Source organism: Danio aesculapii, chromosome 5 (assembly GCF_903798145.1).
Source record: "Danio aesculapii chromosome 5, fDanAes4.1, whole genome shotgun sequence".
Classification (NCBI taxonomy): Eukaryota; Metazoa; Chordata; class Actinopteri; order Cypriniformes; family Danionidae; genus Danio; species Danio aesculapii.
The window spans coordinates 68,522,874-68,538,518 of NC_079439.1; the positions used below are offsets into that span (position 1 = coordinate 68,522,874).

The 15,645-nt window shown below is 35.9% G+C and overlaps 2 protein-coding genes across 4 annotated transcripts in view; both read right to left on the reverse strand.

Moving 5' to 3' along the window:
* Positions 1–1,577, reverse strand: part of mlxip (MLX interacting protein) — a 37,208-nt gene extending 35,631 nt beyond the window's left edge. For both annotated transcript variants that reach the window (XM_056458782.1, XM_056458780.1), the window contains exon 1: positions 1,074–1,577. In XM_056458782.1, coding sequence (XP_056314757.1) covers positions 1,074–1,372 — 299 coding nt within the window. In that variant the 5' untranslated portion in view covers positions 1,373–1,577. The remainder of the gene's footprint in view (positions 1–1,073) is intronic.
* A 1,987-nt stretch (positions 1,578–3,564) lies between these two features.
* On the reverse strand, positions 3,565–13,676 carry unga (uracil DNA glycosylase a). 2 transcript variants are annotated; one of them, XM_056457104.1, is made up of 7 exons: positions 13,487–13,676; positions 12,769–12,948; positions 11,960–12,055; positions 9,302–9,399; positions 9,085–9,173; positions 5,624–5,802; positions 3,565–3,998 (listed from the first exon to the last, which is right to left on the reverse strand). In XM_056457104.1, exons 1-7 carry the CDS (start codon positions 13,577–13,579, stop codon positions 3,858–3,860), a joined length of 876 nt encoding a protein of 291 aa, XP_056313079.1. In that variant the 5' UTR covers positions 13,580–13,676; the 3' UTR covers positions 3,565–3,857. The 2 variants fall into 2 exon arrangements, with proteins under 2 accessions (XP_056313079.1, XP_056313078.1); XM_056457103.1 differs by lacking the exon at positions 13,487–13,676 and having other exon boundaries at positions 12,769–13,233.
* Between the last annotated feature and the right edge of the window lie 1,969 nt (positions 13,677–15,645).

Sequence of the window (15,645 nt, forward strand, 5' to 3'; positions counted from 1 at the left end):
TTGTTTTTCCTTTGATGTAGGTCTTTTGTACCGCTCCTTGCTTCGTTACAGTTGTAACAATTAAATTTGTATTTTTTTTAATTGTAAACATGCCTTGCGATGTTGATTGTTCCCTGTTTTGTGATGTAAACTTTTTTGCAACAATAAAAAAAAATATCCAGGTAAACAACTTTTTTTCCCCTATGAAAACTTTTTTTTTTTTTGAAAGATTTATAATATTTTGGGACAGTAAACATGTTAGGCTAAATAATTCAATTGAATCATTGACTTCTTTATCATTGACTTAGATTTCTTTACAATTTAAACGGCATATTTGGATAGTTTTTCTGCTGAAGATACTGTTGTCTTAAAAAAATGTAAATAAAAATTCTTACACATACCTTGGGAACTGTATTACAGAAAATTGGCAGTCTTAAAACCTTGACTTGGCGGTATACATTGAAAAGGGTTATCGTCCCATGCCTAGTGAAGTAATATTAGCGGCTAATGACTATCAAAGTACAACCTTGTTCACAGTCAAATAAATAGCGCTAATGTTGTTATTGCGGTAAATTTGGTTTTATATTCGCACATTTGGACTTTCTACTCAATAATAGAACTTCTTTAAGGTATTGTTTCCTCATTCTAAACAGGGAAATCACATTAGCAGCCAATGACTATCAAAGTACAACATTGTTCAGACAAATAACTAGTGCTAGTGTTGTTTTGAAGTCATTTTTGTTGTTGTTGCTGTTGTTGTTTTGAAGTCATACTTGCATGCTATTTTACACCGAATACACAAAGTACCATGGTAAACAATATATGGAGCATGTCACAAGTTGTCACTAAACAAATGTACAAATATAAAACCAACTTTACCTCAATAACAAAACCTCAGATCAACAAAAAAAAAAACACCTGAATGTTTTTACCTTTAAGGAAACAAATATGCTAACTTCTCCAACAGATGCTCAGTTTCTGCAAGTTAACCAAAACTAAAAGCGGCTAATATAAACATTAACTGTGGTCCAACTACTAAACCCATCGTTCAAAAAATCTATAAGTTATATTTTGTTCCTTAAAACAAAACCCACCTGTATGCAAGCGTCATGCATTCAAAGAGTTTCGTCAGAGAAGCATCAATAGACAGATGCGACGTGCTAGTTTTCCCGAAGTGATACGTCTGGCAGGTTTGTTTGTTTACAGTGTCGAAGTCGTAACCTTTCTTCGGGGGGTGATCGGTATGAGGGGAAGACACCATAAAATGACCGCTGTGGATGATCTGGGGCTCACGACCGTCTGGTTTCTTGAAAGAAAGCGTGGACTCCTCCGCGTCGGAATCGTCGTCCTGCTTGATCATCATTGTGGCCCTCCGGTATTGTCGAGTAGCCATGTTAAAAATAGGCGCTTCGACTTTTACTATAAGTATTGCAGTTAAAAACCCGGGGGTGTTACTTTACTTTTCGTCAATTCCTTCGTCCATTTTTGCGCAGTTAGTTTGTATTGTTTTATAAGCTATTTAAATGTCCGCACGCCCATCGCGTTAGCCTGCATGCTAACCACTACTTGTAACTTCAAGGGATTTGGTGAACTCAAGACGGGCGTTGCGTAGCGATGACAGACTTGACTCTGATTGGTTGGCTCAAGGGAGACGCCCACTGTTTTGGAGACGCACTCTATATATGCGTGCTGCAACTGTGCAAGTCAGTCAAAACTACAACAAAAGTCAGAAGTGATAGATTCAGTAAAGCCCGACTTTATTCATATATCCCATGGCAAAATCTCAGGTTTAAATGTACAGAGTTCAATACAAGTTTATTTGTAAAGCACTTTTCACAATAATTATTGCTTTAAATCAGCTTTACAAAAGGTTATTGCATTACAATCAACATCAGAAAAGGTTATTAGTTACTAATAAGTTAAACTAGTAACCAATAGCTTTAACAGTTAAAGTTATTATATATAAACATAGTTAACCTGCTGTTATGTAGTATATAGGTGATGTCTACACTACCTGATAAAAGTCTTGTCATCGATCCCAGTTGTAAGAGCAACAAATAATAACTTGACTTCTTGTTGATGACTTGGAAAAGTGGCAGAAGATTGATTTTTCTGATGGATCATCTGCTGAACTGCATCCCAATCATCACTAATACTGCAGAAGACCTACTGGAACCTGCATGAACCCAACATTTTTAAAGAAATCAGTCAAGTTTGGGGAAGGAAAAATCATGGTTTGGGGTTACATTAAGCATGGGGGCGTGCAAGAGATCTGCAGAGTGGATGGCAACATTAACAGCCTGAGGTATCAAGACATTTGTGCTGCCCATTACATTACAAACCACAGGAGAGGGCAAATTTTGCAGCAGGATAGCGCAAAAAGTTCCTGAAAACAAAGAAGGTCTAGGTCAGGGGTGTCCAAACTCAGTCCTGGAGGGCCGGTGTCCTACAAAGTTTAGTTCCAACCCCAATCAGGCACACCTGGGCTAGCTAATCAAGCTCTTACTAGGCTTTCTAGAAACATCCTTGCAGGTGTGTTGGGGCAAGTTGAAGCTAAAATCTGCACACCAGACCTCCAGGACCCAGTTTGAGCCACTTGAGTTTGAGTAACCTTCATTTTTAGGTGAACTATCCCTTTAAGGCAGGGGTGTACTAACTCGGTCCTGGAGAGCCGGTGTCCTGGAGAGTTTAGCTCCAACCCTAATCAAACCCACCTGAACCAGATAATCAAGCTGTTACTAGATATACCAGAAACTTCCTGGCAGGTGTGTTAAAGCAAGTTGAAGCTAAACTCAGCAGGACACCGGCCCTCCAGGACCGAGTTTGGACACCCCTGGTCTAGATGCTTCAGGATTAGCCAGCCCAGCCACCAGATACAAACATTATTGAGCATGTCTGGGTTAAGATGGAGGAGGCATTGAAGATGAATCCAAAGAATCTTGATGAACTCTGGAAGTTATTTGAGTCATTGCAGAGATGTATGGATGCAGTCCTCCAAGCTTATGGGAGTCATACACAATATTAATTCTGTTTCCACTGCACTATGATTTTATTCTATACTGGACATTATTTACGTTAAGCGACCAGACTTTGTCTAAGCAAAGTCAGACCTTACTATCCTTATTAAATCATTAAAAATCAAGGCACGATCATATTTTATTTCGGTAAAACAAAGCGTAATCTAGAGGCCTTTGCCTTTCACATAAGCCACTTCTGATACTAAATGATCAACTAGAAGTCAAGTTATTATTTGCTTATCCTAAATCTTGGATAGACGAGACTTTTGTCAGGTATTGCAATGTGGACATGTTCAATTAAATGTATTTGTGTATTAAGTGTGTGTCGTCCTCAATGTAAATAAAAGCTGGTAAGTACTTTTTTTATCCACAATGATGCATCTTGTACATCATCTTATTATCTTTTGGGAGAAGCCTGTGTCATTTCCGGTCAAAAACAACTTTGCTGGTTGAATAAAAGTAACTTTGCCAGGGGTGTGAAGAATTTTGTGCTGGACTACATTGGAACTAAATTTAGTTTTCAAAATATAGTATGTGCTACATAAAATAAACGCATTTAGACGGATCATTCAGTAGAAAAATAGTTTATTGTGGTAAACACGAAAACATTTACTGTTGTTAGTAGTGTTCTGAATGTATAACTGCAATCAGTAACAGCTGAAGGCATGTAGATGCCAAAAAGTAGATGTAAAATGAACAACTGCACATTAAAATAATTGACTCTTTAGTAAATAACTTAAGAGCAACAAACAAACAGGAACAAACGCACTTATGAAAGTTTCAGCAGGAAATGAAAACAAAAAAAAATTATGTTTGAAACAGGGCAAACTGCATTCCATGTATAACCATGAAGGAAAAACATCACAGAGCTTTCCAGTCAATGGGCTTCTTTCCTGACTTCTTCAGCAGTTCATTGGCCTTTGAGAAATGTTTACACCCGAAGAATCCACGGTGAGCAGACAGTGGCGATGGATGCACTGCTTGCAGAACATGGTGCTGCTTCTACAAATAAACAATTAAATAATGCATGAGTGAAATATTTATAGGAAAACGTTATGATATTTATAAAGTTTTGAAGACAGATTCAACTCATCTAGAAGTAAACAGTTGAGTTTGACCATTTTTTAATCTGTTCAGCTGATCTCCAGGTCTGGCGGGAACAGCTTTAGCTTAGCTTAGCATAGATCATTGAATCGGATTAGACCATTAGCATAATAAGTTAATTATGATAATTTTCCTATTTAAAGCTTGACTCTTCTGTAGTTAAATTCAGCAGAAATGTGCAACAATGGGAATCTAGAAGTGTGTTGATATTAGAGATGCACTGAATTTTTGAGAAAATACCCAAAATTTATGGTCCCAATATATGGTATGCCATTTAATGGACCATAAACTGTTGTGGCTTTAGTCATTGTTGGGATATTCTTTTAAATCTGGAAGCAATAAAATCTTATATCAAAATATACATAATTATCGTTCAATATGGAAAATGATTATTGAGATTGTATTTTTGCCATATCACCCAGCCCTACTGATGACTAGGACCTATACTATTGTTGTATATATACCATGTATATACCATGTATATATACATTACAGCTTCTCATTCAAAACATTCTATTTTTTTAATAGCGGGTGATAATCGCACCAAAACGTATTAAAAAGTATGTGAATTATAACAGCGCAAACTTTTCTGTAACTGTAGTAGTGCTTTGCGTCATTTGTTTAACCCTTTAAGGTTACGTGCTGACTGACTGACTGACTGACGGAGACAGGTGCGTGATGCGTGAGGCCAGCAAACACGACGTATAGCCGTTTCACTTTATTTCAGGACGCATTAATACCGGAGGCATTCATAAATATTCCTAGTAAATCTAATAAATGCTGAAGACATACTCGTTACATAAATGCATTAAATCACACCTCAGCAGTGTTTATTTGAGAGCACACAGGAAAATCTGCACGCTTTTAAAGTGGCTTATATTTGAGGGGAAGTAAAAGAAGTTGTGCACGAGCAGAAAAAAAAATCGGCGCACAAGCAAAGAGATCTGCATGCTCGTAGGCTATTACATAAATGCGATCTCGACTTCTAATACTGCGCTAACGACATTTGTCATTGAAATAACGCCACAGGTAGTTGGTAGATCTGTGTAAAAATGGCCTGCCGCCACAGCTGGGAAAAATCCTAGAGGAAACACTGTATACACACTATTTTGGCATAATAATAAAGCAACTTTGCAGCTGTACCACCGATGAAGTAGGCACAATGATAATAAACACCGCTTAAAAATCAGCCAAATTGTGTCAATATAACTACTGTGACCACCTATAAATGCCTCTAGCTCAGCATAGGGGCAGATTCCAAAACTAACATCATTAATGGGCGGGGCTTTCCCCCTCTGATGACACGTACAAAGGCAGAATGTCAATCAAGGCATTTCTGCAGACTGTTTATTAAGTGTGTGATCATAAAAATAGAAATAATACATTTTTAACATTAGAGGCTTGTTATATTCACAGGCGGTCAAAACAACTGTGTTTAAACCGCTTATAAAAGTGATTTTTGCATAATAGGTCCCTTTAATGTCAGTGAAACAATCAAACACATCAAGTTCTTCTCAACACACCTTATTGATGGCAGCTCCCTTCTTCTGAGCGTAAGCGCCCCAGAGAATGAAAACAAGACCCTGCATGTTAGAGCTGAGCCAGTGCACCACAGCGTCTGTGAAAGTCTCCCAGCCCTTGTCCTTGTGAGAGTTGGCCTGATGTGCTCGAACCGTCAGCACAGCGTTCAGCAGCAGGACACCTACGGACGGAAAATTGGTTGTAGACAAGGGATAGTTCACCCAAAAAAATAAAAGTACTCACTATTTACTCTCCCTCAAATGGTTCTGAATTATTATGAGCTTCTTTATTCAGTTGAACACAAGAGTAGTTATTTTGAAGAAAGCTGAAAACCGGTAACCATTGACTTGCATAGTAGAAAAAAAAAAACAATACTATGGAAGTAAATGGTTAAAGGTTTCCAGCTTTCTTCAAAATATCTCCTTTTGTGTTTAACAGAAGAAATAAAGACAAAGTGCTTTGGAACAACTGAAGGGCGATTAAATAAGCATTTTCAGTGAACTTTTGAGAGATTTGAGTGAACTATCCCTTTAAATGTATACATAGAAAACCAATGATATTAGAATGTAAAATTTTGATAAGAGAAAGGTATTTTTGAGAGACTAGTCAACATAATCTTATTATTTACTGAGGTCTTAACACCTGACAAAATATTCAAGCCGTTTTGCTTCCCCACAAATTAAACAGATGGCATCTACTGACTTACAAAATGATAACAATTCATCCATGGCAATAAAATGAACATCTGGCCATGCAAATGATAGTTTTAGGACATTAAGTTATTGAAAAAAATTGCTGAAATAAACAATTTACAAAGTTAGCGCTTTCAACAATGAAGGATTCTCAAAAGCAACCTATGTGTGTTGCTTTAAGAAAAGTACCATACGTCTGTGTATAATTTGATCATTTTCAGTTTTGTGTGAACTATCCCTTTAAAAGAATACATAGAAAAACAATGCCATTACACTTTATTTCAGAATTAGCATAATCTAATATTCAGAGAAAGGTATTTTTGAGAGACTGGTCAACATCATCTTGAAAATGACTGAGGTCTTAGCACCTGACAATATATTTAAGCCATTTTGCTTGCCCACAAGTTAAACTGATGTCCATTTACTGAAGTACATAATGATAACAATTCATCCACTGCTATATAAAATAAGTGTCGAATAAATGGAATTAAATAAAATGAACATCTGCCCATGCAATGATGGTTTTACGACATTTAGTTAGTGAGAAAAAAATGTACAATTTACAAAAGTTAGCGCTTTCAACAATGAAGGATTCTCAACAGCAACCTGTGTGTTGCTTTAAGAGAAGCACCATACATCTCTGTATGATTTGATAGTCTTAGTTTTCTTAGTTTAAACCCATTTGATCAATCATTTAAATTATTCAATTTATATACATAAAAACTATTAATGTTTCTAATATTGCTTCTTATTTTGCTTATTTTCTTTGCTCTAGCAAACCTTGCTACTGTTATTTAATGGGGTGCTTTCAAAGGAAATGATAGAATAAATAAAGACAAAGTGGTTTGGAACAACTGAAGGGCGAGTAAATAAGCATTTTCAGTGAACTTTTGAGAGATTTGAGTGAACTATTCCTTTAAATGTATACATAGAAAACCAATGACATTAGAATGTAATATTTTGATAGGAGAAAGGTATTTTTGAGAGACTGGTCAACATCATCTTATTATTTACTGAGGTCTTAACAAATTAAACTGATGGCCATCTACTGACTTACAAAATGATAACAATTCATCCATGGCAATAAAATGAACATCTGGCCATGCAAATGAAGTTAGCGCTTTCAACAATGAAGGATTCTCAAAAGCAACCTATGTGTGTTGCTTTAAGAAAAGTTCCATCCATCTGTGTATAATTTAATCATTTTCAGTTTTGTCTTCAGTTTTGTCTTCAAGTAAGAGATAAGAGAATTTCTCTCTTTCAAGGTTTTTAGTGTCACATGATGTTGTGAAGCAGAAATTTTCCAGAGTTTGTTTTTGTTAAATAACAGCAATACCGGCTTGATTTGTACCAGCCAGACAACCTACTAGATAAAATAAAGATGAAGTTCAGGCATGCTGGACGAGACTGGTAAAATATATGATGTTCATGAGCATCACGACAATGATATTTCTTGAAAAGTAATTTTCCTTTAAGAAATGCTGTTTTTATTAGCTTTTAAAAATATATTTAAGCAATGATCCTACTGCAAATAAACATCATTGAACATGTATTATACACATAGACCAGGGGTGACAAACTGAGCTCCTGGAGGGCACAGGACTCAATTCGTTGGATCAGGTGCGTTTAATTAGGGTTGGAACTAAACTGTGCAGAGCTGCGGCCCTCCAGTAACTGAGTTTGATACCTGTGACATAGACAAACATCACCTTTTTGGAGAGGACACTATATGTTGTATAATTGCAGACTAACAGTGTTATATACTGATCACCTTATATACAGTTCCTTTGGAACAACAATTTTCCTGTTAAACACGAGAAGATATTTTGAAAAATGTTGGATTGGAAACCTGTAACCACTGACTTCCTTAATATTAGTTTTTTCCTACAATGGAGGTCAATGTTACAAGTTTTTAGTTTCTTCAAACTATTGTCTTTTGTGTTCAACAGAAGAAGAAACAAATCTCATAAAGGTTTGTAACCTCTTGAGTGGCAGTAAATAGTGAGTAAATTTTCATTTTTGGGTGAATTATCCATCTTTTAAACTTATGATTTGCTGTTTTGAATGCATTGTGAACTAGTCTGACTCTTTTTTTCTTTAAATATTATGACCTTCATGCATTAATCTAAGAGAAATGTGTGACAGAGAACAGGAAGCAGAGGGAGTAGAGAGAGGAACAGGATCAGCAAAGGACCTCGAGACAGAACTTGAACTTTGGTTGTCTAAAGTGCTAAAGCAGGATATTATTGTTGATAGACGGAAACCACATGTGTCCAAACAGTTTACTTTTCAGGAATTGAGAATTTTTTTTTTAAAAGTTCAACGTTGCTGTCAGAGTTATTTGTGTGACCTTACAGTCAGGATCTTCCATGTGTGATTATATGATTAACATTTAACACACACACACACACACACACACACACACACACACACACACACACACACACACACACACACAAACACACACACACACACACACACACACACACACACACCTTCAATAGAGTTACAATTTTTTTAGCTTTGAATTTTGGAGTAACAATATGTATTTTGGCCTTCGTTTCAATGGCTAAATCTGAGACAGTGACAGAATTTTTGTTTTTGATCACCGATTTAAGAAATGAAATATGGCTATCGCTTACATAAATGCTATTTATAAAACAAAATTAGCATTGCAACAGTTTGAAGTCTCTTGACAAATTTTTCATTGCCATTAATTGTGTGATTAATGTGAACAAATAGAGTAAGAGTGTAAAAAACAAGAAGCACACCTTGATTTGCCCATCCTGTGAGATCTCCATGATCAGGCTGCACAAAGCCTTCGATATCTGAAGCCAGTTCTTTGAATATGTTCAGCAAACTGTGAAATTAAAGTGATAAATGTCATATAACATAGTAATTGAAACTGTAACACTATTTAGAAATGACGCATTACTGAGAAATCGCTTTATAAAAATAAGCTTTGGCTTAAATATTGTAAAGAAATACCTCGGTGGAGGTGGCACAGGTCTCTGAACACTAAAACAAAGCCCATGAGCCTGGTTAGGTCCATGATAAGGATCCTGGCCGAGAATCACAACCTTCACCTGCCATCACAAGACAAAAATTTACTTATTTCAGATACTATTCATTCGCAAAAACACAGTTTCATTATTTAATAATTTATTTATTCACATACAAGATTTGTGAAAGTGATTCTGTGTTTAGCTTGCACAGTTTATCATAGTAAATAGCACCATGCAAAAGAGAACAATGTTTGATTAGGTATGTCTGGTTAATCAGGCAGAGCTTCAAAAGCATCTCAAATGCCACAATTGAGCAATATCACACGAGTAGCAGTGCGATGTGGCTGTATATTGGCATTGATGGGAGGCGTTCGTTGGCTCGAGGCCACAGTGACAATATACAGTACAGCCATATCGCACTGTTACTCATGTGATATTGTGTTTATATAACAGTTCAACAGCATAATCGTGTATAAAAAAGAAAATCAAACAATCTCAAAAATCTTTTTGTACGAGGAACTACTTTCTTCCACCATTCATTCATATCTGCAGCTGACGTCAGAACAGCAGGAACCGTTGCTACTTCACAAACGTCATTTTAGAGCTAGCATTTGAATGATTCTCTAGCGTAATGTCTAAAGTGACAACAAAACAGGTGATTTTGCTGACATTTTAAGATTAGAAGGCTGAACGGCATGAAATACCATCAGTCTACAGAGATTTCCCAGCATTTATCTGTTGCAATCAGAAGATCACAATAATTAACCCTGAAAAAGCCAAAGCAAAGCAAACACTACCAGATGACTATGGTATCAATACAGCACTACAACATACAAAAGAGAGAGATTGGCTTAAAATATCAGTTACCTGTTTATAATGATTTATTCAGCTGTAGTTAGAAATTTACATTGAGTTTTTCTCCTCTAAGGATTTATTCCATGGTTTTTGTCGCCATCTTGTGGCGGAAAGTCAACCATCTTTGCTCTGCTTAGTATGACAAGCTGATGGCCACCAACATGCTGAATCTCTGAAATTATAAATATTTAAAATAGGCACTACCCTTATAAATAAACTGCATATTTGCAATCTAAACAACTACATTCTTACCTAAAAAACCTCAAAAGTACATTATGTTGTCCAACAGCTGAAATCTTTGTCAAACTGTAGTGAGTTTATTGATCTGCTGTCGCTCTATGCAAGCAGAATAATACACAAGGGTGAGGAGGCTGTACGAGTGCTGTTATTACAGGAATAGCGCACGGCTATCAGCCAATCAGATTCGAGAACCAGACAGAACTGTTGTATAAAATAATTAAATATATAAAACAACAAGAATTTAGAGCATGAAAGTCAAAACAACAAAAAGATGCTATGTTTTCAGGCATGTTTATGTTCATTATATTCAATGCAAATGTATAAAAATCATCTGTAAAATGCACACAAAAAAACATGTGATGCATGTGTGGTATTAACACTTTAATATTGGCTTCATTGGATCTTTAAAAGCAAACGTAAGCAGCTATAAATTCTTTCCAATTGTTGTTTCTGAACCATGTTTATCTGGCAATTCTGTAATGTTTTATTAAATGCTCCTAAAGGTTTCTTTTCAGAATTCAGTGGTTTAACCATATTTGTCTTTGCTAGGATTTTAAACAGTTACGAAACACCAAAACACATTTTTTGAGATGTTGACAGTCATATATATATGTAAAAAGTGAAAATTGGTTGTTTTTGCATCGTTTAGAGCCAATTCGTTCTTCTGGTTTAAAACGAAACTGAAGCTACGTCACGTCTGTGAGATCATTGTATAACTTAATTAATATGCATGAATACTTTGAAGACAGTTTTTACCAGTTACAGTGTTCAGAGACACCACGTTGTGTTGCCAATCGTAATTCAAACAAGTGGAAGAAGAATTGATCGGAGACATGGGTCGTCAGTGTTGCATTTATAAATGTGCCGCAACAAACCTTTTGTTTCCATTTCCCCACAATGAGAGCACAGCTCAAGTATGGACCCAAGCAGTTGGATTACAGTGGTTTGCTAACACACAATAAGAATATGCTTGTAAAAAACTTTTTTATTTTTAACCTTAGAGCTTTTCAAATCTGGAAATGGTGAAATCCGGATTTGCCGCTCGTCTTCTTTTAAAGATGCGGTTCCAGTTGGTGTTGATTGTCCTGTCTCTACGGATTTGGTATGTGTGCGATCAGCGTTCTTTGTTTATGTTTCTTCAGATAGCCAAGTTAGTTAGTATCATCAGCAGTACTCTCAGTTTTTAAAGGCATATCAAAATGATTTAGTTACTAAGTTTACAGTAATATCACTACAACATCATGGACTGAAAATCCTCCACTTCCACACAGCTCTCAAATCCTCTGTAAATGCTGCTCTATGAATCGATGTCCATCTCCCCCGTGTCTGTGTTCGGGTTGTGGCACGTAATGAAACTCCCCTTTTCATGCTTCCCTCTTTCAACTTCCACTCACACCTAAACAAAGCTGGACTCACCCACCTTCCTGACTTTTTTCAACTAGAGGTGTGAAAAACGCTCTGCTGAGACAGGGGGGTTTCATGGCCCTTTAATGCAAGAGAACATGCAACTATCTAGAAAAGCCTTTGACATGACATTCAAACTCACATCTTTTATATCACAGGTTTGAGTCCAGGTGAAAACTTGATGCGGAGGTGGATAGACGGTGTGCTTTTTCCTCTCTTCGCCAACAAATGACATCAACTGCAGAAGAGAAACACCGCTGCATTATTCTTGTTAGTTAAAAAGACAGTTTGCAATTTAATTTGTAAAATGATTGAGGTAAAGTTGGTTTTATATTCACACCTTCAGGCTATCTCCTTAATAATATCATTTTAGAAAAGTATTCAATAGGGAAATCCTTCAGTAGCCAGTGACTATTGTTCAGAGTCAATTAAATAGTGCTAATGTTGTTTAGAAATCATAACTACATGCTGTTTAGGACTGATTATTAAAAGTAGCGTGCTAACCCTGCTGAATAATCCATCTTAAACCAGCCTAGGCTGGTTGGCTGGTTTTAGCTGGTTGACCAGCCTGGTTTTAGAGGGGTTTTGGCCATTTCCAGCCTGGTCTTAGCTGGTCAGGCTGGGAAATGACCAGCTAAATCCAGCTAAAACCAGCCTGTTTTAAGCTGGACATAGCTGGTTTGGCTGGGCTCCCAGCTTGTCTAGGCTGGTCAAGCTGGTTTTAGCTGGTCATTTTCCAGCCTGACCAGCTAAGACCATGCTGGAAATGGCCAAAACCCCTCTAAAACCAGGCTGGTCGACCAGCTAAAACCAACCAACCAGCCTAGGCTGGTTTAAGCTGTTTTTTTTTCAGTAGGGAAACAATATAGAAACAGTCACAAATTGTCAATGAATAAATGTGCGAATATAAAACCAACTTTACCTCACTTTTAAACTGTAATTCTGACATACTGATTTGAAGTAGCTCCTCTCGAATTCAGCATTGAGGGCTTTCCTCCAGCTCTCTCCAATCCCGTCCGGAGCAGCATTCTGAAGCCGCTCCAGAGCCGCCTTCTTGTTTTTGGCGATGCGCTCCAACTGCTCAGGACTAAGGGGTGCACCATTTCCGCTTTCCAACTTCTGTTTCTTCACCTGAGAAGATATTTTAGTGTATTTTGTTGAATTCCATGTTCGCTTGTAAACTATTCGTGGCATTTGTACAGTCAAAAAGCTAAAGAAAGCAACGTTTGTAAACATTGTCGCATTGTTTTTGTCATGCAATGTTCAAAGTGTATCATTACGCCAAACAAAAGTGTCACGTGAGAAAATAGTAACATTTATAGAGGTCAACCGAAACATTACGCATACATTTAGCCGCTAACGCTGAGGTTAAAATATGAGGCTAGATTATTTCTCAAGACTGCTGCATGTTTTTGAAACCAGTGGTAGCTTTTGTTTTGTAATGTGACGTAAAGCTACTTCCGGAAATGTGTAAATATTTAGCGGGAACGTAAAATAGTTAGGTGTCAGTCAGAGCAAGCTCTATTAGCTTGCGAATGACAACATGTGCAGTAAATAAATAAAGAAAAAAAAATTTTTTTCATTCATAATTTTGGTCAGAAATGCGACAATCGTGCAGCGCGCAAACTTGCAGAGAAGCCGCGCCAAAACAAAAGCGTGTTTAACTCACATCATCTCTTGTTTCCCCTGTATTTATCTCGTCAAGATTCCTTTTCTTGGGCGCTGGAGAAAAAAACGACTTGATGCTTTTCTGTCCGATCATTTCCACAAATAAAACGATTATTTAAACGCGATAAACATTAAAAAGCAATACTCGAGTTAGTAAGTGCACGCGTGGTAGCGTTTGAAGAGCTGTAGCTCCCGCCAGACGTCTGTGACGTTGTTGATTACGCGAGGACGTAACTCAGCGTGTGGAGCGTGACAAACAAAATATGGACAAGAAATTTTATAACTTTTACATTAAAAATTATGCAGAACCACATTGTTGCCCAAATGCCAACCTTTTTGTAATTCCTAGTAAATTCTGTTTCACCAATAAAGTTACAGTTTTTCTCAGTGGCTTTGGTGCATTTGTGTATGATTTGTGCATGAACAGTAATTTTGATAACAGTAAGTTTGATATGGAATGACTATTCAGCATTTACAAGTTTAGTTAATTTTGACTGACATGACATAAGCAAATGATAATGTTATAAAACAGCAGAGAGTTGTATGAAAGTGATTGATGCATGTCCAAAAGCATTTGCAATGTGTTAAAAGGAATGAGAAACTGCTACTATGATGTGCACAAATGACTGATGGTTTTGAGAAATGCATGAACTGTTGTGCAAATGTAAATAGTGAGAAATGCACCAAAGAGGCTGAGAAAAAACTGTAAAGAAGTGACATATAAACGAATTCATTTTAACTTCTCCAGTGAAACAAGTTGCTATTTTTTAGAGACATGGAATCTGCGTGCACCTTTTGTGAATTAAAGAGGGAATCGATAAAACACCTGTTTTTTGATTGCACATATACTCAAATGTTTTGGTTTGATGTTAAATATCTTATATTTAAACTTACAATATAAAAAAAATCTGTTATATTTTTTGACATACAATAATAATAATAAAACTTTGGAGCAAAATTTGTTTATTAATTTAATGATTATATATGGGAAGTACCATGTACACAAACAAAAATAGTCCAATGATAAACCTAACATGTATTTGTTTAAAATTGATCTTAAGCATTATATCAAACCTTAGAAAAAAATTATAAATAAAAAAGCTACAAGGATGTATGCAATTTTGGAATACTTTTCTTATACGAATTCCTTGTAATTTATATATCCTCTGTAATTTTATGTATTTGTTTGCTTTTTATTTTCTATTGATTTGTTCCTTTGATGTGAAAATAATTGTAAGCATTAAATTCCTCATTTTTTGTATGTTACTGTTGTGCAATAAAAAACAAGTGACAAACTAAAAAAGGTGACAAATCAAAAAGTTGTCAGACTAATAAACCAACAAATAGACTAACTAATACACTAATACACTACTAAAACTAATATATAATTATATATATATATATATATATATATATATATATATATATATATATATATATATATATATATATATATATATGATTATTATTTTTTTATGTCTATGGTGAAATGGCTTTTCAAATGGCTTTTTTTACATAAATACATACAAACATACAGGCAGTCTGTCTTTGTGTGTGTGCGTGTGTGTGTGCGTGTGTGTGTGTGTTAGCCTATTGGCACAGTTTCATGTAGATATTGGCATGAATAAAGAACTGTAACTGTTTTGTTAGGCTTATAGTCTGTTTAGGCTTATTTTCCTCTCCATTTTGTTTTGCATTACTGATATTGTTGTTGTTGTTGTTGTTGTTATTAATATTGATAAACCTTAATACTCGTGATAACTTCTCTAACAAAAAATGTGGTTGAGAACACAGCAATCTACAATTCAATTAATTTAATCTTTATTTCTATAGCGCTTTTACAATGCAGATTGTGTCAAAGCAGCTTAACACAGAAGATTATAGTAAATCAAAACAGTGTCAGTCCGGTTTTCAAAGTTTAAATTCAGTTTAGCTCAGTTCAGTGTGGTTTAATTTTCACTGCTGAGAGTCCAAACACTGAGGAGCAAATCCATCGATGCGCAATGCGAATCCACAGTGGAAAAATACATCATAACAAATAATACCAAACGATATTAAAAACAAAACCACAGCGACCCCGTGTGGTCATCCTATGAAACACACATACTTTCCAGCGAATAATGAAAAATAAGTTACAGATATTTAACAAAACATGCGATA